This window comes from Alligator mississippiensis, chromosome 2 (assembly GCF_030867095.1).
Source record: "Alligator mississippiensis isolate rAllMis1 chromosome 2, rAllMis1, whole genome shotgun sequence".
Classification (NCBI taxonomy): Eukaryota; Metazoa; Chordata; order Crocodylia; family Alligatoridae; genus Alligator; species Alligator mississippiensis.
The window spans coordinates 2,522,522-2,545,969 of record NC_081825.1 but is presented as its reverse complement, the minus strand read 5'-3'; the positions used below and the strand labels follow the sequence as shown (position 1 = coordinate 2,545,969).

General features: G+C 53.1%; 2 protein-coding genes across 8 annotated transcripts in view; one reads left to right on the top strand and one right to left on the bottom strand.

Annotated features, from left to right (window-relative positions):
- Positions 1-23,448, bottom strand: part of LOC132248240 (zinc finger protein 420-like) — a 178,436-nt gene that overhangs the window by 48,495 nt on the left and 106,493 nt on the right. The gene's annotated exons all lie outside the window — the stretch shown is intronic.
- Positions 1-23,448, top strand: part of LOC102564300 (zinc finger protein 420) — a 295,266-nt gene that overhangs the window by 265,676 nt on the left and 6,142 nt on the right. The window contains exons 3-6 of one of the 7 annotated variants that reach the window (XM_059721183.1): positions 22-148; positions 3,063-3,179; positions 7,830-8,014; positions 8,510-11,118. In XM_059721183.1, the coding sequence (XP_059577166.1) occupies positions 22-148; positions 3,063-3,179; positions 7,830-8,014; positions 8,510-11,118 (3,038 nt within the window). Of the gene's footprint in view, positions 1-21; positions 3,180-3,657; positions 7,440-7,829; positions 8,015-8,509; positions 14,752-23,448 lie in introns of those variants that run through there. The other 6 variants (XM_059721176.1, XM_059721179.1, XM_059721181.1 and 3 more) reach the window with 6 other exon arrangements.

The window sequence follows — 23,448 nt, the reverse complement described above, 5'->3', positions numbered from 1 at the left end:
GTGCAACGCTTGTGCCTGCAGCTCCGGGAGGTGTTCGAGGACGTGGCTGTGTATTTCACGCGGAAGGAGTGGGAGCTGCTGGATGATGAAGACAAGGTGCTTTACCAGGAGCAGATGCTGAAGAATTACCAAGCCCTCGTTTCCCTGGGTAAAGCTCTGGGTCTTGTTTCCCCCGGAGATATGTGAACTGTGCAATTTTGTATTCACCTCCTTGTTCCAAGTCTCATCATCATGAACTTATGGCTGGAGGTTTAAATCCCCTTCCTCCCCACTGCCCTGTCAGTGATCAGGCCTCCCTCACATTTCAGACTGAGGTCTCCTCCTTCATTTGCTCCAGCCGCCTTCACCTGTGCCTTCCCCATTCTTGTGACTCCTGGTTCTTCCGCATGCAGCAGTTTCTTGGCAACATGATCTCCCTTTGCCTTCTCAGCATGTTCACACCAACTCCAGGTCATTGCACGTGAATGCACGAAGAGCTGTTCTCTGGGGGAGGATTCTGATTTCCTCCCTGTCTGGCCTAGCGAGTCCTCTCCAGACACATGTAACAATCCTAGCATGCTCTGTTCTGTGATACCTAAGTCCCCTCTCTCCTGTCGTTATGACCCAGCAGAAGTTAATAGAAAGAGTTATCATCCTCTGCTGCTCCAACAGTGGGATGATGCATTTCTTCACCTGCTCCTCTACCGATGTGTACACAAGGTGTAACCCAGGTTTGTATGCCATGAGGTCCTTGCAAGCTCCTGTCCACATCCCACCCTAACATCTGTAGACAGGAGACTCTGTTGTATTTTTTTTCTCAACCTGTGCTCTCCAGCTCTCTCTGCCACTCTCAGAAGTTTTCTTGTGCTCTTCCTAAAATCCCTCTGCTGATCGGATGCCCATTGTTGTGATGACAAGAAGTGGGCTAGGTGCAGGACCTAGTGAGAACCAGTTTTCATTCCCAGAGGATGTCTAATGTAGGGGCTTGTACTGGCTTGTGTGTGCGGTTGAGGTACTGAGCTTTTACTAGGTCAGTTTGCTTTTCCGATGCTTTCTATCCCCTGCTTTTGCCCAGAGGATTTCCTGTGGGAAGTGCTTCTGTGTTTTGTCCTGCTCGGCAAAGACCATCTAGACCATTTCTATGTTATGCCCTTTCCCATGCTGTGAAATGTCTCTTTCAGCCTTCTTTTGTCCATATCCACGACTCCCAGGAACTTGGTGTTCAACCCTGCGGTACTTGCCAGCCTGTGCCCTCCTCACCCCTCCTGGGATGATCTTCCCAATCGATGGCATGATTGCTGAGTTGCAGCTACACTTATTATGAAATCATGCTTTCCTGTCCCTGATGATGATGAATTACATTCTCCCAGAAAAAAAGTCTGTGTCAGTCCCTTGTCATGTATGCTTTTCACTGCCATAAGTCCCTTCACTAAGCTCGTTTTCACTTTTCCTGGATTTCACTGATAAGATGAATGTTATCCAACCATATGTGTGTCGAATAGCTCTTCTTTTTGGTACCTTGAAAACAGTGAAAGCTTTGTTTTTGCTCCCCAGTACAACATAGATTTCATAGAGGTTAGGGTTGGAAGATAGCTCAGGAAATCAGCGAGTCCGACCCCCTGCCCTGGGCAGGAAAGAGCACTGGGGTCAGATGATCGCAGCCAGGTGCTTGTCCAATTTCCTATTAAAGACCTCCCAGGTAGGGGAGACCCCCAGCTCCCTTGGAGCCCATTCCAGATTCTGGCCACCCTTACCGTAAAAAGTTCTTCCTGACGTCTAATTTAACTCTGCTCTCCATCAGTTTGTGGCTGTTGTTTCTAGTTACTCCAAGGGGTGCCCTGCTAAACAGAGTCCCCTATTCCTGCTGACCCCCTCCAAAGAATTTATAGACGGTCAGCCTCTTGTGGAGGCTAGAGAGATCCAGGTCTCAATCTCTCCTTGCAGGGTTTTGCCTGCAGGCCCCTAACCATGTAAGTAGCCCTCCCCTGGACCCTCTCAAGCTTGTGCATATCCCTCCTGAAGTGCAGCACCTGAAACTGCATGCACTTCTCCAACTGCAGCCTGAGCAATGCAGCATAGAAGGGAAATATTGCTTCCCTAGATCTGTGCACGGTGCACATGCCACTGCATGATATAGTGCGGTTAGCTTAATTGATCACTTCGTCACATTGAGAACTCAAGTTCATCTTGGAGTCATTTATGACTCCGAGATTCCTTCCTACCGCTGTGCTGCTTACAAAGTCATCTCCCAGTCTGTAAGCCTGTTGGAGATTCCTTCGCCCTAGATGCAGTAATATGCCTTTATCTTTGTTCACCTGCATCCTACTCTGTTCTGCCCACATTTTCATCCTCTTCAAATCCAGCTGAATCCATTCCTGCCAAGGTCAGTCATGCAGGATCCACCTGCTCTGAATCCGTGCTAGTTGCCCTTCAGTATTATTTTTTCTGCTGGGCTCTCACAAATGTGACCCTCAATAATTTTTTCACAGTTTTTCCAAAGGATAGAGGTGAGAGTAACCGGCCTATAGTTACCCAGATCCTTCTTCCTCCCCTTCTTGAAAATAGGGACCACGTTGGCCCTTTTCCAGTTCTCTGGGACCTGTCCTGAGCACCACAAGTGCCCAAACAGTCGTGCCAGTGGTTCTGCTGTGAGACAAGCCAATTCCTTCAGCACCCTTGGAGGAAGATCCTCTGGGCCTGCTGACTTAAACATGTCCAGCCCCTCCCAAGAGTCCCTTCACTAGGTTGGTGCTAACTGTTGGTGAGCTGGTGTCCCTCCTGTCCCTCTCATGCATCTTCTTACCTGTCCCTGGTGACTCTGTCAGTTTAATGCCCTTTCTAAATCGGGAGTAATTGGTGCTTTGTTTCCTGTGAGCATTCTTCATCCACCTGGGTAACAAGGACTGTTATCTCTTGAAGCCTTTTCCCTGCAGTGCCTTCTCTTTCATCTTAAATGCCCATCCTCCCTTGTCCATCAAGGCCCTAGTAGACACCTTGAGTTCATTGGATCCATTGCCCAAATCCCGGCTGGATTCTGCATCCTGTACCCAGTCACAAATGCTCTTTAACCACTGCCCAAACAGGATATCAGGGTCCCACACCTGACTTAATCAGCAGCATCCAGCGAGGACAGTTGAAGCTCTGGGTCTGTGATGATGAGGACATTGAGGAAATCTCAAGATCAGAGGACCAGCTGCTGGGTGAGTTGTGGCTATTCCTCCCTCCTGACTCTGCTGTCAGTAAAGTTACATAACCAGAGTGCCAGCAAGACCTGGAAATCACAGGCCTGCCCTATGCTGCCATTGCAGGATGCTGACTGGATCTGGGGGCAGATGCCCTGCCCCCTCCCCCCCCGCCCCCCCCCCCCCCAAATTTCCAGGATGCACGCAGTGGCAATAGCACCAAAAATCTCTTATCAGTGCATGGGTGTGAGGGTATGCGGTTTGTGTGGGGTTGTTTGTAGATATATGTATATTAGACATGGGGACGGGTGTGGGGGTATATGTGGATGTGTGGGTGGGTATGGGTGGTTTGTGGGGATGTGTAGGTGAGCTTGGGGTTTGTGGGGGGGTAAGGTGTGTGTGCGCTGTGTGCGTGTAGCAGTGAATGAGGCTTCCCCCAGAGTCTTGTAGGTGTGAGTGTTAGGGGGTGTAGGGGAGGGTGTGGGTAGGTGTGGGCTTTGTGGGGTGTATGATTGGTGGTTGGTGTGGTTATGGGGTTTGCCTGGGAGGGTTTGAGGGTATGTGGGGTGTGCATGGGAGTGCCTGCATGAGCCCAACTGAGCCGGTCACTCCATGTCCCCACCCCACAACAGCTCAGATCCCGCATGCCCTGTGGTGCTGCTTCACCACTGCTAACAGGGCACAGCCCCAGCATAGCGTGCACCAGGTCCACCCATGCTTGACACATTCATCCGCCCCTGGGCATGTAGCGTGGGTAGGGCAGCTCCTTCTGGCAGCTGCCCCCAGCCCCACGCTAGTACTGGGGACCAGCGCTTACCGCCCTGACCCCACATGCCCTGTGCCAGCTCCAGGCTTGCCCTTCTAGTCTCAGCAGAACCAGTAGCATCTGGGCCGAAACTTGCTTGTTGTGGAGGAATAACAGACCCTCCCCCTCACTGCTGCCTGGCAATTTCTGGTGCAGCTACCTGCAACTAAGCAAGTTCCCTGGTGGCTTGCGCACTGCTGCCTCTGGGCTGCCGTGCGACTGGTCTGTACTGTCACTGCTGCCGCACAGGTCAGCCCAGAGGCAGTGGTGATGGAGTCACAGGGCCGCCTGGTGTGGCATGGGCTTCAGGAAGCCGCACCAAAATCTGCCCTACAGTGGTGAGCAGGAGGACCTGATTTTCCCTGCAACAAGCAACATTTCTTTTTCTGATGCAGCTGTTGCTGCTGCTGCTGTTCAGCCTGGAGGGGCGAGCCTGCAAGTTCTGCCGGGGCCCTGGCTTAGCAGCTGTGGCACGAGAAAGAAGCTGCTGCTCAGTGTGGAGTAAAAGCGGACTCTCTGCCTCCCCACCCTCCACTGCTGGTACTTGCTCATGCATCTGCCCAGAGCCTGCACGGGGCTGCTCTGCATCTGGTCTGCGTTGCCACTGCTGCCCCGCTGGGCAGCTCAGAGATAGCGGTTACGGTAGAAACTCGGGGCCACCGAGCACGGGCTCCAGACAACTATACCTGGAAGCACTGGTGTCAGGTGGGGCTGCTTTTGCCCTGTGCTAGGCTGCGGTTTCTCTCCCATGCTGCCACTGCTCAGCCCGGGCAAGCCAGGCTGGAGCTGGCAGGGTGCGCACGGGGTCATGTCTGCGCACACTAGTACCAGCTGTTACCACGTGGCTGTAGACAGCCAGAAAGAGCTACAGCTACCCGGACTGCCTAGAAAGGCTGTGGATCCATCCCAGCCCCACTTTACGCCCAGCGGGCAGCAGGATGTGCCACAGCTAGGCAGCACGTCAGCCAGTTGGGACCAAGGAACCCTCTGAAGGTAGACAGGCCGTATTTTGCCCACCCCTGCTGTAATGTGTCCGGGCAGGTGTTGTTCCCACTCTCTGAAATTGAACAATGTGGAAACAAGCAACTGATCCCTTTTCCTTCTAATGACAGATGTTAAGGGACAATCAGGTTTGTTGTCTTGATTTTCAGCCCAGATCCAGTTTCCATGGGCTTCCATGATCTTAAGTTGCCGTCTTCACTCAGCAATGTAAGAGTTAATTCTGCAGCCCAAAGTAGCCACCCTCTCCCAGGGTATTATGGGATTTGTAGTCCCCCATTAAAATCAGCATGGTATACACAGGTTCTGTGTAGCCATTCCTGTGGGACAAGAAAGAAGCTGAGGCTGTCCCTGGCTGCTTCTGGTCAGGTTGACCTGGATCCCAGGAAGAGTTTCATCCTGATCTCAGGCTGCATTAAGTGCCTCCATGTCACGGGTGGGATTCAAAAGATTTCAGGTTGTGGCAGAAAGTGAATCCCCCGTGGTTTGCACTAGAATTGTCCCCTGTTATCAGATTTGCCCGTTACTTTGGGGTTTGCTCATTTCTTAGGGGTACGTTTCTAGGGTCTTTGTAATTCTATCAGTGTGCTGTTTGTGTTACTTGTGTTTGTGTATGGAGCTGTATCTCTCCCTTCTGCAAGTCCTCACCCCCTATGGAGCTATCTTGCAGGACTTGGTTTCAGTGGGGCTGGGTTTCTCCAGTCACCAAATCAGTTAAATGCATACACACAAATAGATTAATGTGACATGCTTGACCCAACTGGGTTGATCAGCATGGACAGGCTGACACCCTCATATGCCAGGAATCAGTTTATTAAGGTAACAATAAAATGCAGTCAGACACAAGCACACAGGTGAACAGAATACCTCTGAATCAGGCTGGGTGTCCAGCTGTCACCCTCATGGGCCAGCATTCAGTTCATCAGGGCACGTCTGAACTAAACTTGGTCAATCAGCCTATATAGGCTGATCCTCTTTGTGTCTCAAACTCGGCACGTCCCAATCTTTTGCCCTAACTGTCCTAGTAGGTATAGACTCTTGATGAGCGGGCCCCACAGGATTTTGGGGCTTCACAGGGGTCTTTGTCTTAGGTAAAAGAAATGTTGCTGCAGAGCAAGTGGGGAAGCCTAAATAGAGAAGGAAAAATACACCCAGTTACCACCAGTTTGACTATAAAAGTTATTTATTGCTAAGTATATGAAATGTACAATGGTATTAGTAGTAATAGACATGAAATGAAAACTAAAAAGAATTGCAATATTACCCTGGTTTAATTGTGTATCTGGGAAAACCTAGCTCAAGCTTAACTAAAAAATTCGTGTTCAGAAAGCTATGCCTACAGAGAAAAAGAAAGAGAGAGCGAGAGCTGGGATCTCACCACTCCAAGGCACTCGGGTGTTTTGCTGAGAGCTAAAGTTCCCAGCATGATCGTTGAAGGTTAAACAGGTGAAGGAAAGAGATGATCTGTTTTTCCCAGTTTCTCGAGATCAGTGGCAGATGGTGTCAGAGAGATTTCTCCCTCTTGAAGCACACTTTTTGCTGCTTTCTTGTACCCTTACTCCAGCCTCTTCAACATATTCCTTTAATTGTGTAAATCAAGAGGGTCTCAAGCTGTCACTGATAGTGAAAACCCTGTTGTATAAACACTTTCAATTTAAATGAACTGCCTTTTTCAGTGACAAGAGATTATCTGGTTTAGAACATCTTAAGAAACTGATTAAGAACCAGGAAAAACATAAAATTTTAAGGAGTAACCACATACCTAGGTGCCAGCTTGAAATTATTATGAATATAGAAGATATTATGGAACGGCTTCTCAGATGACCTAGCTATGCTTGGACTGTGAAGTCAGCATCAGTGCTGTGTATTTTGCCTGTTGTGATAAGCCTCAGCTTAGCATGACTTTCAGATCTTCTTGTAGACTTTTAACAGGGGATTACTTGGAGTGTTCATAAACTTTGTGGGGAGGACTTCCACCAGTCATCCTGGGAAAAGTATGATAGCATTTGTGGTCAGGGCTCCACTGGGCTGGACGTTGTGATGAACCCTGAACCATTGTTCAGATGTCACCCATACCCCATCTGACTCGGTCTTTTGCCTGAGCATTCCCTAAATGGGCGAACGAGTTTTAGTTGATCAAATTTAAATAGGCTTACCGTACTGAGGCGGAGCAGTGTATGGGCCAAGATGCCTATTAAACTTTTCTGCTTAGCTGTGGTTAGGTGAGGGGTGTGTGTGGGGTGGGATTGGCGGGGGGAGGAGTATGGATAGAAAAAGTCCTTTGTAAGCCCCTCAAGCTGGGTGCCAGGGCTCCGTAAGGAACACAGAGCTGACAGGTAACATCCCTTGCTGTTTCCTCTTTGGGGCCTTGAGTGTCATGAAGCCTCAGACTCAGTGGAGAGTCCTGGTTCAAGTTCATGACAAAGCCTTAGGCCGTTTGAGGACTCCTGTGACCTGGAGGCCATCTGGGACAGGTGAGCAAAGGAAAGCTTCATGCATGCTCTATGTCCTCCCCTCATCCTCAGCCCCTTAGAGCTTGAAGCTGTTCAGGCACTGCCCTAATGCACGTGTTCCAAGTCTGCTTGTCCCAGCAGGGCCTGAGGTGATGGTGTGGACAGCTGGGGCAGATACCCTGAGAGTCTCGGTCTGAACTGCACCGAGTAGGGAACATTACCCCAGCATAGGGACCTTCTCCACCCTTACCTCCAGCACTTGGGGTTTTGACTGGAAGACCTTGTTTTCTTGAGGGAACACAATGCCAAGGTCCAGGCCTGCTCTGAAGCCCATCCCAGTAGACAGAATAGAAGTATTTTCCCTTTGCCAGCAGGGTAGAAACTAATCTGGAGTTTCTCTTCCCCATGCAGGAGGCGCAAGGCTGCTGAGCAGAGCGGAGGAGCAGCCTCCTGTGGAAGGGTCTGCAGACCTGGAGCCAGCGCAGACTTCCCCAGGGAGTTTGTGTGAGATGGACTCCCTGGGACCTGAGAAGGAGCCATGGCACGAGAGTCAGGGGAGGCCCCAAACGCAGAAGGAGAATGTAGCCATGAGCCAGGTATCTTGATTTGGGTGTGAAGGTGGAGAAGGGGCGGAACGTAGAAAGAGCCCTGAGTGCAGGCAAGAATTTGTGGTGCTGAGAGACCTTAAGAGCCACTGGAAAGATGCACTGCATCCAATCAAAGACAGTGTGGAGGGCCTGAGAGGGAAGCAGCAGCTCACTTCCAAGCACAGGGGCAGAGCTCACCCCAATCAGAAGATCAGGAAAACGTTTCAGTGCCCATCACTCCTGGCTCTTCACAAGATAAGGTAGACTGGGGAGAAGTCCCATGTATGCACTAAGTGTGGGAAGAGCTTCTCCTGACTCTCTGCCCTTGTTGCTAACTGCCAGGTCCTTCCTAGAGAGCTACCCCACCGCTTCAACAAATGGGGGAAGAGCTTTGTGCGCCCCACAGACCTGGTCTAGGACTTACATGTGCATAGGGGAAACTGTCAGGCACACCTGTGTCAAAAGTGGCATGACTTTCACCCCTTTTTTTCTCCCTGCATCCAGGACTGGTACATCCCCCTAGGGAGGAAGATACACCAGTGCACTGAGTGCAGGAAGAACTTCATCTACTTGCAAGACCTGTCCCAGCATGAGTGTGCACGGCAGCACTGCACCCAGTGTGGGAAGAAATTTGGGCAGTTCTCCGACCTGGCAAGGCACTGGTGCATGCACACAAGGGAGAAGCCACATCAGTACTCGGAGTGTGGTAAGAGCTTCACTTACTCCTACCAGCTAGCTCGACACCAACGTATTCACACAGGGGAGAAGCCCCATCAGTGCTCAGAGTGTGGGAAGAGCTTCAGTTACTCCTCTCAGCTGGCTCGGCACCAGCGTATCCACACGGGAGAGAAGCTACATCAGTGCTCAGAGTGTGGGAAGAGCTTCGCTCAGTCTTCCACCCTGGCTCAGCACCAGCGTATTCACACTGGGGAGAAGCCACATCAGTGCTCAGAGTGTGGTAAGAGCTTCACTTACTCCCGCCAGCTGGCTCGGCACCAGCGTATTCACACTGGGGAGAAGCCACATCAGTGCTCAGAGTGTGGACAGAGCTGCAATTACGCCTCTGACCTGGCTCGGCACCAGCGTATCCACACAGGGGAGAAGCCATATCAGTGCTCAGAGTGTGGGAAGGGCTTCGCACGTTCCTCCAGGCTGGCTGAGCACCAGCGTATCCACATGGGGGAGAAGCCACATCAGTGCTCAGAGTGTGGGAAGAGCTTCCGTTACTCCTCCGGGCTGGTTGAGCATAAGCATGTCCACACGGGGGAGAAGCCACATCAATGCTCAGAGTGTGGGAAGGGCTTCGCTCATTCCTCCAGCCTGGCTGCGCACCAGCGTATCCACATGGGGGAGAAGCCACATCAGTGCTCAGAGTGTGGGAAGAGCTTCACTTACCCCTCCCAGCTGGCTCTGCACCAGCGTATCCACACAGGGGAGAAGCCACATCAGTGCTCAGAGTGTGGGAAGAGCTTCCGTTACTCCTCCGGGCTGGTTGTGCATAAGCATGTCCACATGGGGAAGAAGCCACATCAGTGCTCAGAGTGTGGGAAGGGCTTCGCTCTTTCCTCCAGCCTGGCTGCTCACCAGCGTATCCACATGGGGGAGAAGCCGCATCAGTGCTCAGAGTGTGGGAAAAGCTTCAGTTACTCCTCCGACCTGGCTCGGCACCAGCGTATCCACACAGGGGAGAAGCCACATCAGTGCTCAGAGTGTGGTAAGAGCTTCACTTACTCCCACCAGCTGGCTTTGCACCAGCGTATCCACACTGGGGAGAAGCCACATCAGTGCTCAGAGTGTGGACAGAGCTGCAATTACGCCTCCGAGCTGGCTCGGCACCAGCGTATCCACACAGGGGAGAAGCCATATCAGTGCTCAGAGTGTGGGAAGAGCTTCCGTTACTCCTCCGGGCTGGTTGAGCATAAGCATGTCCACACGGGGGAGAAACCATATCAGTGCTCAGATTGTGGGAAGAGCTTCCGTTACTCCTCCGCGCTAGTTGAGCATAAGCATGTCCACACGGGGGAGAAGCCACATCAGTGCTCAGAGTGTGGGAAGAGCTTCATTTACTCCTCTGAGCTGGCTCGGCACCAGCGTATCCACACGGGAGAGAAGCTACATCAGTGCTCAGAGTGTGGGAAGAGCTTCGCTCAGTCTTCCAGCCTGGCTCAGCACCAGCGTATCCACACAGGGGAGAAGCCACATCAGTGCTCAGAGTGTGGTAAGAGCTTCACTTACTCCCGCCAGCTGGCTCGGCACCAGTGTATCCACACGGGGGAGAAGCCACATCAGTGCTCAGATTGTGGGAAGAGCTTCATTTACTCCTCTGAGCTGGCTCGGCATGAGCGTATCCACAAGGGAGAGAAGCTTTATCAGTGCTCAGAGTGTGGGAAGAGCTTCGCTCAATCTTCCACCCTGGCTCAGCACCAGCGTATCCACACAGGGGAGAAGCCACATAAGTGCTCAGAGTGTGGTAAGAGCTTCACTTACTCCCGCCAGCTGGTTCGGCACCAGCGTATACACACTGGGGAGAAACCACATCAGTGCCCAGAGTGTGGGAAGAGCTGCAATTACTCCTCTGAGCTGGCTCGGCACCAGCGTATCCACACAGGGGAGAAGCCATATCAGTGCTCAGAGTGTGGGAAGAGCTTCCGTTACTCCTCCGGGCTGGTTGAGCATAAGCATGTCCACACGGGGGAGAAACCGTATCAGTGCTCAGAGTGTGGGAAGAGCTTCCGTTACTCCTCCGGTCTGGTTGAGCATAAGCATGTCCACACGGGGGAGAAGCCACATCAGTGCCCAGAGTGTGGGAAGAGCTTCATTTACACCTCTCAGCTGGCTCGGCACCAGCGTATCCACACGGGAGGGAAGCTACATCAGTGCTCAGAATGTGGGAAGAGCTTCACTCATTCCTCCAGCCTGGCTCAGCACCAGCATATCCATGCAGGGGAGAAGCCACATCAGTGCTCAGAGTGTGGGAAGGTCTTCACGCAGAGCTCCACCCTGGCTCAGCACCACACAGGGAAGAAGTCGTATCGATGCTCAGAGTGTGAGAAGAGCTTTGCTAACCCTGATGGACTGACTCAGCAGCAGCGTATCCATACTGTCATATCTAAGTGAGTTGAGTGCCCTTGTCACAGTAGAACTGCCGTGAATAACCACAGTTACTTTCAAATTTAGTACATTCTGCCTCATTAACTATTCCCACTTGACAGTTTGTTATTGGCTACTCCTAATGTATAAAAACTTGTGCAACTTCCGCCCAAGTCGGAGACCTCTGAGCCTGGAGAATTCCGGCCACGTGACAGAGTGAATTGGCAGCCTGGTCAACCACCAATTTCTCCCCATCATCGACCGGTCCTGACCTACCCCTATCCTGCATGCTTGTTTCTTTCTACAAACTCGCCGGCTCGGTTCTGTTGCTAGTTACCTGTAACCACGCAAGCAACTTGTTACCTGTAACTACGTAAGCAACCTTACCACCTGCGTCGCAGCCACCAGCGGCGTAAGTAAAGTTAAAGTAAAAGTTATTTTGCAACCAATACGCTGTGTCTCGCCTCTCCATCCACCAGCCCGCCTGACGGCCAAGTAATCAGCAATCCTCAAGTCGGCTCCGGCCATCTGAGACATGGCATCACGAACAGGATCTAAGGGCACGGTGGTGGAGATGAATTTAATTGAGTGCTGCCCCTGGCGCACTGGGACCTGCTGCGTGGAAAACGCAGATGAACTCTGGGCGCATATCGCCTACCACCAGGCGGTAGGAGGGGATGGAAGGAACATTGACGGCGTCTTCTGGGTGAAAGTGGAAGGAGCAGTCATGAAGGAGTGGAGAGCAAAGCTGTTTCCCGGGGCGTTCGGGTGTGTAATGGGCAGTGACTGGGTTTTCTATTGGCCCCCGGATGAAACACTGACCCTATCCCTAGCGTGGGTGAAGGCAAAGAAGGCGGAAAAACTGACCCCCGCTCAAGAGTTTGCCCAGTGCACCCAGTACCTGAGGGGAGGAGGGGAACCCACCCCACCAGCCTGGTTTAACTGTCTGGCTTTAGTGCCTGGATCACGCGGTCACGAACTCCTCGGCCAGCTCCAGGAAGGCCTAGAGACCAAGAGCTGCCACGCGGCAAGATGGGGGGTGACAAAGTGGAATAAAGGAAAAATAATAAATGTATTATTCCGTTCGGTAGCGGGTTTACTACAGGAGAACGCAAACCTAGAGGCTCAGTTGCACACAGTGGGCAAGGAGTCACTGGAGCAGGCGGCGGGGGGCTCTGAGCCAATGCTCGAAAATGGCGCTGGCCGTATGGTGCTGCTGCCAGAAAATGGCGCGGAGGAAAGCAAAAAGGGCACGAAAATCCCCCTGGGAGGCAGGCTGGCCACGTCATCGCCCACGGCCCCACCCCTAGGAGTGGCGCCAAAAGAAGCCCCGTCCCCTGACTTGGAGCCAGTAGTGGAACTGCCCCCGTATGAGGGAGGAAAGTTGTATGCAGTGCTCCCGCCGGACACATTTAACCCTCTCCCAACTGCGGCTCACCCGATAGCATTGATGAAACGTCGCAGATGCACAAGGTGACACACGCACTACCATTACATATCGCATGCGCACTTGACCAGAGATACAAGAACTTTGTCGGGAATCAAAAATGAAACCTGAACAAACTCTAGCCATATGGCTAGGACGACTGATTGTGGAATTCGGATCTGACGTACTAGACTCAGAAGAAGCTGTGTGGGCCGGGAGCGGTCCGAGGCGTTCGGGGGCGCATGGCGCGGGCTGTGGCCAGCAGCCCTGGCACGTGGGCCGGGGAAAGGCGGCACGACGGACTAGAATTAGGCACGGACTCGTAGCAGTTGATTAAAGATTATTTTACTTACACCGTAGATGGTCGCGGTGCAGGCAGGAGAAAACTTTGCTTAAGTTGCAGTTACAAACACGAACATGACCTGCAGATAAACTCGAGCCTCTTGAACAACCCGGATCAGAGCTCTGGATACACACACACAAAGTTTGCTAGGCTCCGTGGAATGAGCGCGCAGGGAAGGGGTTCGTCCAGGGATCAGGCGGCGGGGAGAGGCTAGAGGTTGATCAGGCCCCTATATCCTCTAAGGCACACGCTGGGTTCGTTAAGCTCCACAGCGCACCTAGAGTTCTCCACAAGATGGTTACGGAGTCCTCCCTTGCGGGGTTCTCCTCGGAGTTCTCTCTCTCTCCAACTTGGGCAGAAACCACTCAAGCCTCTTACACGGCTAGCAGGCCAATCGCTAGCCGCCACGTGGGAATAATTTAGAACTAGCCAATAGTGGGAACCAAATTTACATACGGGTGGCGGGAACTCCTTTGCACCGTGCATTTCTCTTTGCAACTGAGAAATGCACCCTGCAAAGAAAGCTCCGAATGGCGGGAATAATTCAGCAGTGCCGAAGCGCACACAATCATAACCATGGGTCATGACAGAAGCAAGTGCCTTAACCCGACAAGCGGTGTGGAGTGGAGGACGTGCCACTGATCTGAACGTGATCACGGAAAACATGCATTGGCCCATTCCACTCCCGGCGCTTGTGGTAGGACAAGTGACTCGTAAATCACACGTTTGGCATGAGGGTCACCCACAGAAGGTCAGTGCAGAACAACTTCTCTTGGCCATAATCGGAGTGTCGTACCTTTCGTGGAACCCAAGGGTCCATCCACTGGGACTGGCGCAGGCCCAACGCAAGGAAAAATGGGCTCACTGCCATTTACCAAACCCCGGAGGAGTTCCAACGACTGGAGGCCATAGACTCCTGTGTAGAGGTGTACAGAGGGACAGACGCTATCACGCTCTGACTCTTTCTTAACGGTGGGTCAGCCAGCAGGGAGCCTCTTAAGTCATCTCCCACAACTGCAGGCACTCATGAAACATAGTGAGAGAACTCCTATCGACGCAGAAAACCAACCTTTGGCGTATCCGGTCGAGGCCCCGAGGCCGAAGCGTCAGGAACTCGACCTGCGGTGAGAATCACGGTCACTACCCCAAAGAACACTGGAGGAAAGAGCCATCGGGTTCCTCCTCAATCACTCCAGGCTCACGAAGCAGCAGTTGTGTATCCTGGGGAATGAAGGCCAACGACACCTAGCGGCTGAGTTAGGTTTCAAATTCGATGACTGTGGCAGAAATGCCACCGTGGTGCCCCTCTCCAGAGATCTGTCTCCACCAGCCTGGGAGGCTGCTGTTGAATCCCTCAGGGCGGGATCTCCCATCTTGTCTGCATGACAAAAGCCTGGTGCCTGGGAGGCGATGCTCTGGTTACCTGGGCAGGGGGGGAAAGACCCGGCCCTGCGCGGGCCCAGGTAGCCAGGGATGCTTGGCAGATTGGTTGGTTTGTAGCCAGTATTGGCAGCTTCGATTGGACCGGGCTGCTGAGGTCAGAGAGGTGATAAAAGGGCCTGGTCCAAGAAGAAGGCAGCTATTAGCCATGCGGTCATCCAGGTGAATCTGAACCTGGCTCTCTCCTCATCACCACATGCTCCAAGAGTGCCCTGCCTCCAGAGGAAACTCCAACTACCTCTGGACGATGCGAGTGAGTAAGCTACTAGTGATCCGATTAGATATTTAGCTTCAGTAACTCAGATGCGTGTTTAAACGGCTACCTCAGCCACCCTGGTTTGCTCTATGGGATTCCTTTGATATTCCTGTAAGATTTCTATGATACTGCTCTACCTTTTACCCTGTTTCCGCCCTACCCCCTGTCATCAATAAAGTTCTCCTTTGTGACCGGTGTGGGAGATTTATTGAGGGGTGGGTCTAAATTATGCCAAGGAGGCCCCTTAGGTCTGTGGAATAAGGGAGACTTTCCTAATAAGCCCCTGGCTTGGGGAAGTGCCCCAAGTGCTTGTATTGGGTTTAGTACCCATTGGACAATCAGGCCTGCGTTCTCCAAGGCGTGCAGAGCCAGAAGTGAGTCCAGAGCCTTGGGTGGTGGCAGCGGGAACCCCAGGCTAGCGGGTGTGCTCCAGGGAAGGGGTCAGCCGGACGGGAGGCACCCTAAGGGAGGCACTCGGAGCCTGGAAGGTGGTCGGGCACAGGGAGGTGGGCGGCTCAATGCAGGAGCGCCCCCTACTGGCCCACCACACATGGTGGTAGGGGTGGGATCCGAATACCCTGCTGTATTTGAGGCATAATTTGGGGAAAGGAATAGAGTCACTGAAATCCCTTGAGCAAACAATTTCTAATTTGACGTCGGGTCGACTGGTTAGGGTAGAGAGTCAGGATGGCGGGCGAGTATGTCCGGATGACTGTGCTCGAACTGAAGGAACTGGCAAAAGAGAGAGGCCTTCACGCAACAGGAAGGCTAAAGAAGGATGAGCTGGTTAAACTCTTGTGTACCAGTGAGTCAAGACCAGCATCAGCTTCACACTCATCAAGTCCTAGGCCTGACCCAGGACCACACTCCCGCTCGCCAAGCCCGGAGGCTGCCGGGAGATCATTCTCCGAGAGCGAGCAACAGAGACTCCATGAGAGAGAGATGAAAAGGATGGAGCTGGAAGAGAGGAAGCTGGAGTGGGAAGAAAAGAAGGAACAACGACGGCTGGAGGCCCAGCGCGAGAAGGAGCAGCTGGCAGCCCAGCGTGAAAGGGAACAGCGGGAAGACAAGAAGGAACAATGACGGCTGGAGGAGAAAAGGCTGGAGCTGGAAGCCCAGGAAAAGAGGATGCAAATGGACCTCGAGCAGAAAAAGCTTGATGCTCAGCTCCATTTGCAGACCATCGGGGGAAATGTGAACCCTCTGCAAGCATCCAGGGAACCCCCCAAACTGGACGTCTCCGCCTTCACTCGCTACCGAGAAGGAGACGATCCTGCGATGTTCCTAAGCAACTTCGAAAGACAAGCCCAGCGGTGTAAGGTGCCGGAGGAAAAGATCATGATGTACCTGTCTGCGCTGGTAGAGGGTGACATGGCGGTGGTCCTGAACAGCCTGCCCTCAGACGCAGCTGATGACTATAATGCCTTCAAAGCTGCTGTGTCCAAACGGTTCAAGTTAGGACCGGATTATTTTCGGAAAAAATTCTGGAATACGCACCCACAACCCGAAAAGTCATTGACTGATTATGTGGTCACGTTGTACGACACATACTTTAAATGACTAGCTGAAGCCAAGGTTGACAATTTAGATAAGGCAAGCCATCACCTGGTGCTGGAACAATTCTATTTTTGGTGTCCGAGAGAGGTTAAGACCCTGGTCAGGGACCCCAAAGATGCTTACGAGGCCGCAGACATTGCAGACCGACTGTTGCTAAACCGTGAGAAGCCTCCCTACTCTGCGAAGGAGCAAAAAGGGTTCCAAAGAAGGGGGGAAGGGAGGCCCAGGTCAAAAAGGGGAAAGAGGGCCACCTCCTGCAGAGCGCACGGCGGCCCCAGATTCGGACAAACCACCCAATACGGAAAAGAGGGGGTGCTATAACTGCAGGGAGCAGGGCCACATCAAGCCCAACTGCCCAAAGCTAAGCAATAGACCCAAGCCCATCAGGCGTGCAACAGCCGTGAGCAGTGAGGGGGAGGGCCAGAGCCCCTCTGAGGAGAGTGTCTGTTGCTACAGGATCACAAACTCAGAGGAGGTGATGGCCCCCCAGCGGACCATGATCACGGTGAAGGAGAGGACTCTTGTGGGGGAACTGGACACAGGGGCCAGTGTGACACTAATTAATTCCAACCTGGTCTCACCTGCAGACATAATCCCGGGGAAGACCCTCACTATTCAAGGAGTGGGGTCCACACCCCTGAAGGTACCGGTATTCCGTGCCCCCGTCGTGTGGAACGACTGTGCAACGTACCTGGAAATTTGGGTACTGGAAGGGGCTGCGGTCCCCATCCTGGTGGGACGGGATCTTATAGAGCAGGAAGCCCAGCTCTGGAGGTGGGAACAGATCCAAGAGCCAAAGCCCCGCACTGTTCATGCGGTGACTCGCCTGCAGAGCAGGAAAGCTAAAGAAGGGGGGTTAGAAAATCCCCAGGAGACAGCCACACCATTGGCCGCAGGGGAAGGGACTCCTGCAGACGGCGATTGCACCCTGGTCCCAAAGGGAACTGGTAACCCCGAGGGAGGGTTAAGTAACAGTCCTGGGGAGGTGTGTATTCCGTCAGTGGCAGAGGGAGGTGACACTAGCAGGGAGGAAACCCAGGAAGTCCCTGTGGGTGAGTGTGCACTCCCTGCTGATTGCCTAGCTGGGCAAGAGGAGTTCAAGCGGGAGGTTTGGGAGGACCCCAGCTTGGAGGAACTCCGGCAGATGGCTCAGGAGCAAGAGACTGAGTTCACTCCGGACAAGAGGGAACAGGTGGTCTGGGATAAGGGGCTTCTCTATCGGTTGTGGGTGCCAAAGAACCATGCTGAGACCAGGGAGCCCCAGCGCCAGCTCATAGTACCCCGAAAATACAGACAGCAATTGCTTGCCCTGGCTCATGATCTACCGTGTGCTGGTCACATGGGCAGGGAACGGACACGCCAGCGGTTGCAGGTGAACTTTTTTTGGCCCAGAATTGCCCAGAATGTGACGGACTACTGCAAATCCTGCGAGACATGCCAGCGAATGGGCAAAAGCGGGGACAAGAGAAGGGCTCCCCTGCAGCCCCTCCCGATCATCGACCAACCATTCCACCGGGTGGCAGTGGACATTGTGGGACCGCTGAAGCATAGGACTCGTAGAGGGAAGAAATACATATTGACTCTGGTGGATTACGCAACGCGGTACCCGGAGGCAGTTGCCTTGACCTCCACCGAGGCACCCGTGGTTGCTGACGCCCTCATCAGGGTCTTCTGCTAGCTGGGTTTTCCCTCCGAGATCCTGACGGACCGGGGTGGGAACTTCATGGCAGAGGTAATGGAGTGCCTGTGGGACTGCTGTGGGGTGCAACACCTTAAGACCACAGCCTACCACCCTCAGACAAATGGGCTGGTGGAAAGGTTCAACGGGACATTGAAAGGGATGCTGAAGGCCTATGTGGACTCCAACCCCAAGGGCTGGGATGAGAAACTGCCGCATCTGCTCTTTGCCTACCGGGAGGTGCCCCAGGAGTCCACTGGGTTCTCGCCCTTCGAGTTGATGTTCAGGAAGCGAGTTCGAGGTCCTCTCGATTTGGTGAGAAAGGAATGGGAAGGGAAGATCGCTTCCACAAAGACCTCCGTGGTGGAGTATGTGCTTGACTTCCGTCAAAAACTGACTGACATGATGAAGGTGGCACGGGACTCCCTGGGACAGGCCCAGGAGAAGCAAAGGTCCTGGTATGATGAGAAGGCCCGCTTACGTACCTTTGAGCGGGGTGAGAATGTGATGGTTTTCCTGCCACTAAAAACAGACAAGCTGCAAGCTGCTTGGGAAGGTCCCCATGCTGTCCTGGACAGACTGGATGATGTGACCTATGTAGTGGGTATTAAGGGTAGGAAACCTAAGACAATTCACATGAACATGCTTAAACCCTACTACGACAGAAAGGAGATGGTATTCTGGGTCCCCTCCGTTGAGGGAACTCCGGAGGACCCCGAGGAACTGGTCATGTATGGAGACTGGGATGGCGAGGCAGGGATCGAGGAACTCCGCCTGCCGGACCATCTGCCCTCCCAGGACAAGGACCAGCTGCTCGCAGCGCTCAAGGACTTTGAGACTGTGGTCTCTAACAAACCAGGTAGAACAGACCTGGCGGTACACTCGATAGAGAGGGGCAGCCATCGCCCTATATACTCCCGACATTACCCAGTCAATGAGAAGATGAGGCAAGAAATAGAACGGGAGATCGCGGAGATGGAGGAGTTGGGGGTAATCCGGCCTTCGACGAGTCCCTGGGCCAGTCCGGTGGTACTCGTCCGGAAGCAGGACGGGACCATCTGGTTCTGTGTGGACTACCGGAAGCTGAATGCCATTACCACCCCTGATGCGTACCCTATGCCCAGGATGGACACGCTGCTGGATCGCCTGGGCCCAGCCAAGGTCATCTCTACTCTCGATCTGTCTAAAGGATTTTGGCAGATGGCCCTGGACCCAGATGCCATAGCCAAGTCTGCCTTTACCACACCTACGGGGCTATACGAGTTCACAGTTTTACCTTTCGGTTTGCGCAACTCGCCTGCCTCTTTCCAAAGACTGATTAATAATCTGCTGCAAGGATGTGAGCAGTTTGCCATGGCTTACATCGATGACATCACCATCTTCAGTCCGGATTTCGAGTCGCACCTGGCTCACCTGACCACCGTGCTAGGTAAGATCAAGCAAGCTGGTCTTACGGTGAAAGCCAAGAAGTGCCAGTGGGCACTATCGGAGGTAGTGTACTTGGGTCATCGTGTGGGTGGAGGTCATATTGCTCCCTTGTGGGACAAGATCGAGGCCATCAGGGACTGGCCACCTCCACAGACCAAGAAGCAAGTCAGAGCCTTCCTCGGCCTGGCGGGTTACTACCGAAGATTTGTCCCAGGGTTTGGAGCAACCGCAGCCCCGCTGCACGAGCTGACCAAGAAGGGCAGCCTGGACCCGGTGGTCTGGAAGCAGGGGTGCCAGGAAGCTTTTGACACCCTCAAGGCGGCCCTGGTCAAACAACCGATCCTGAAGGCACCGCTCCAGGATAAACCCTTCTACGTGGCAACGGATGCCTCTGACGTAGGACTGGGAGCTGTGCTCTTACAGGGGCACCAGGAGACACGGCACCCCGTGGCGTACCTCAGCTGGAAGCTAATCCCTCGGGAGCGAGACCTGTCCTCCATTGAGAAGGAGTGCTTGGCCATCGTTTGGGCCCTGAACAAGCTGAAGCCCTACTTGTGGGGACAACAGTTCACTGTCCTGTCGGACCATGCCCCACTGCAATGGCTGCAGACCATGCACAACACCAATGCCAAGCTGCAACGTTGGTCCTGGCAGCTGCAGGAATTTAATTTTACGGTCCAACGCATGAAGCCGGAACGTGATAGCGGATGCCTTGTCACGAAAGGACTCTGGGTAGCGGGTCCTTGGGACTCGGGACTAGTGAGGAGATCACTAGTGTAAGACTGCCATCACGTTTTATGGTTTCTGTATGTTATTGTCTTAACTTGTTTCATGTTCCAGGTTTTTCCCTTTTCCTTCTTCTGGCATCCCGTGGGAACTCCCTGACCCGACACACCCGGACCCACGGCCCTGAGAGGCCCCGTGTCCGAGCTTGTAAAGGAGGGGGGGGAAGTGTGGCAGAAATGCCACCGTGGTGCCCCTCTCCAGAGATCTGTCTCCACCAGCCTGGGAGGCTGCTGTTGAATCCCTCAGGGCGGGGATCTCCCATCTTGTTTGCATGACAAAAGCCTGGTGCCTGGGAGGCGATGCTCTGGTCACCTGGGCAGGGGGGGAAAGACCCGGCCCTGCGCGGGCCCAGGTAGCCAGGGATGCTTGGCAGATTGGTTGGTTTGTAGCCAGTATTGGCAGCTTCGATTGGACCAGGCTGCTGAGGTCAGAGAGGTGATAAAAGGGCCTGGTCCAAGAAGAAGGCAGCCATTAGCCATGCGGTCATCCAGGTGAATCTGAACCTGGCTCTCTCCTCATCACCGCATGCTCCATGCTTCAAGAGTGCCCTGCCTCCAGAGGAAACTCCAACCACCTCTGGACGATGCGAGTGAGTAAGCTACTAGAGATCCCACTAGATATTTAGCTTCAGTAACTCAGATGCGTGTTTAAACGGCTACCTCAGCCACCCTGGTTTGCTCTGTGGGATTCCTTTGATATTCCTGTAAGATTTCTATGACACTGCTCTACCTTTTACCCTGTTTCTGCCCTACCCCCTGTCATCAATAAAGTTCTCCTTTGTGACCGGTGTGGGAGACTTATTGAGGGGTGGGTCTAAATTATGCCAAGGAGGCCCCTTAGGTCTGTGGACTAAGGGAGACTATCCTAATAAGCCCCTGGCTTGGGGAAGTACCCAAGTGCTTGTATTGGGTCTAGTACCCATTGGACGATCAGGCCTGCGTTCTCCAAGGTGCTCAGAGCCAGAAGTGAGTCCAGAGCCTTGGGTGGTGGCAGCGGGAACCCCAGGCTAGTGGGTGTGCTCCAGGCAAGGGGTCGGCTGGATGGGAGGCACCCTAAGGGAGGCACTCGGAGCCTGGAAGGTGGTCGGGCACAAGGAGGTGGGTGGCTCAACGCAGGAGCGCCCCCTACTGGCTCGCCACAATGACAAGCAAAAAAACGAGTAGTGGCCGCCGGTCACTCCGGTGACCAACCTAAACCCGACCCCACTGACCTTCGCCCCTACACTGAACTCACCATCTACGACCCCGTCAATCCAAGTACTCAACAACAAGTACTCTTCCTCCTCGACACCGGAGACCAAGTCAACGTAATCACTCCGACGATACCCCACCAGAAAACCACAAAAACAATTAGGGTACAAGGACTCAACGCCGTTGCAGTCACAGCAAAAGTTAAATTTACAATCCAAGGTCATCGACGCGCTCTAGAGGCAGTGCTAGGGGGCATCAATATCCTGGGAATTCTGGGAACCAAAGCGCTTAATCTCAAAGAACAAGTGCTACAAGCGCTACCCATCGCTATCCCAGAGCCAGATTGGCATCGACCGACGCTCTGCAACACCTCCACCTGGCGATACCGACCAATCCCAACCAAGGACCCCCTCAAAGGGTCCCTCACCGACCTCCTGCGACAACTCGAGCAACGGGGTTGCATCAAACCAGTAACTGCTAGCATCTACCTATCACCGGGGTGGGGAGTCGCAAAACCTGGAAAACCCGATGGAGCCCAGCTAGTTGTTGATTATAGAGAGGCCAACAAAAGGTGTCAAGTACTTCAGCAACCCAACCCTTCCACCCTACCACAATGTATGTTTGAAATGGCCCAATTCCAGCAAAACGAATGGGTTGTGGTCACACTGGACTTAAAGAACATGTTCTTCTCGATTCCGATTGCTGACCTTGAAGGAGTGTTGAATATGTGCATCGAGGGCACCATGCACAGATGGACGGTCTGCCTGCAGGGATACTGCAACACCCCGTCATTGTCCACTGGTGCTGTGAACAATACCTTGAAAAACTTTTGTGCCTCACACACCCTTCCATCAGATAAGGAATTAAGAATCTGGAGTTATGTTGATGACATCGCTATTATGGGCCACGATAGCTCCATTGTTACTAGCATAGTCAACCAACTAGTAGCCCACCTTCAAGGTGAGGGATGGACGATCAACGAGGAGAAGTCATGCCTGCATCCCGTAGATGACATCACGTTCCTCGCTACCTGATTCATTGGCCCCATCCGCCACAGAATCTCGCATGATGGTCCCGACATCGACCCATTAAAGAAACCCCTGCCCGTAACTAAAAGACATTTTCAGCAGCTTCTAGGTCACTTAAATTGGTACCGGCACTATGTCAACCCCAGCCAGCTAACGCTCCTTACTAAATTACAGCGACAGGTCCGTGACAAGTCCCGAAAATCCACACCTTGGACGGAAGGGGATCAGTGGAACCTGCATCGCCTGTTAGCTGCTGTCAAGGATATGCAGCTCCACGCAATCAACCTTGGTGAACCATCAATCGTGACTCTTGGGTTCACCGCTAACCTCATGTGGGCTGTCGCACACAACCCTCACGATGAACTGGTATACACTGCTCATAAGACTCTTCAAGCAGCACAACACTGGTATGGAGCCGTAGGAAAAATCCTCCTAGCTGGACAGCTAGTGGAGCCATTAGCAAGGGGGCACGGAACGCTCCGCGCTCCTGCTGCTACTTTGTTACCTTTGCTAGATGCAGAAAAAGTCGATCCGCATTTTGAAGGAGAACCTAAGACGTGGAACATGTTGGTGCTCACCCATCATTACAACTGGTGCTGCTGGAAATTTGAAGACATAACACCTGACCCTAGCTCGGGGGATGAGGAAAAACTCCCAATGCTGTATGGAACCTCCGCCCCGGCCTGGATGGCCTCGGATGGAACCTCCCGACATGGCGGAGGCTACGGGTACTATTGTAAGACCTGCCACAACGTGGAAATACTCTGGGCCCACCCAGGTGACAACTCAGTTAAAAAATGTGAACTGTTGGGATTCGTTAAGGTACTGCAACACTGTCTAACGCACCACAATGATACACTTCCAGTTCCAATCATCGCAATCGACTCACAGTACATCTATAAGATTCACCGGTACAGCCCTTCCCACTGAAAATTTAAATAATTGGGAAGACATCTGGGAAACTTTAACTAAATTTACACGGCTCCCACTAGTTAAGCACACCAAGTCACACCGCCCTGACACTGACCCCAGTGCATGAGGTCATCGACAAACTCTTGGAAGATCCACTCCGGACTGACGTAGTTCTGCCCATCACTGCTACCCCCAGTCCTGAAATAAGCCCGTTCCTCGCGTGGCTTCATGAGAATTGGGGTCACCCGGGACCACAGGCCAGCCATCGACGCTGGCACCAAGTCGCTACAGAGCTCACCTTGTATGGAG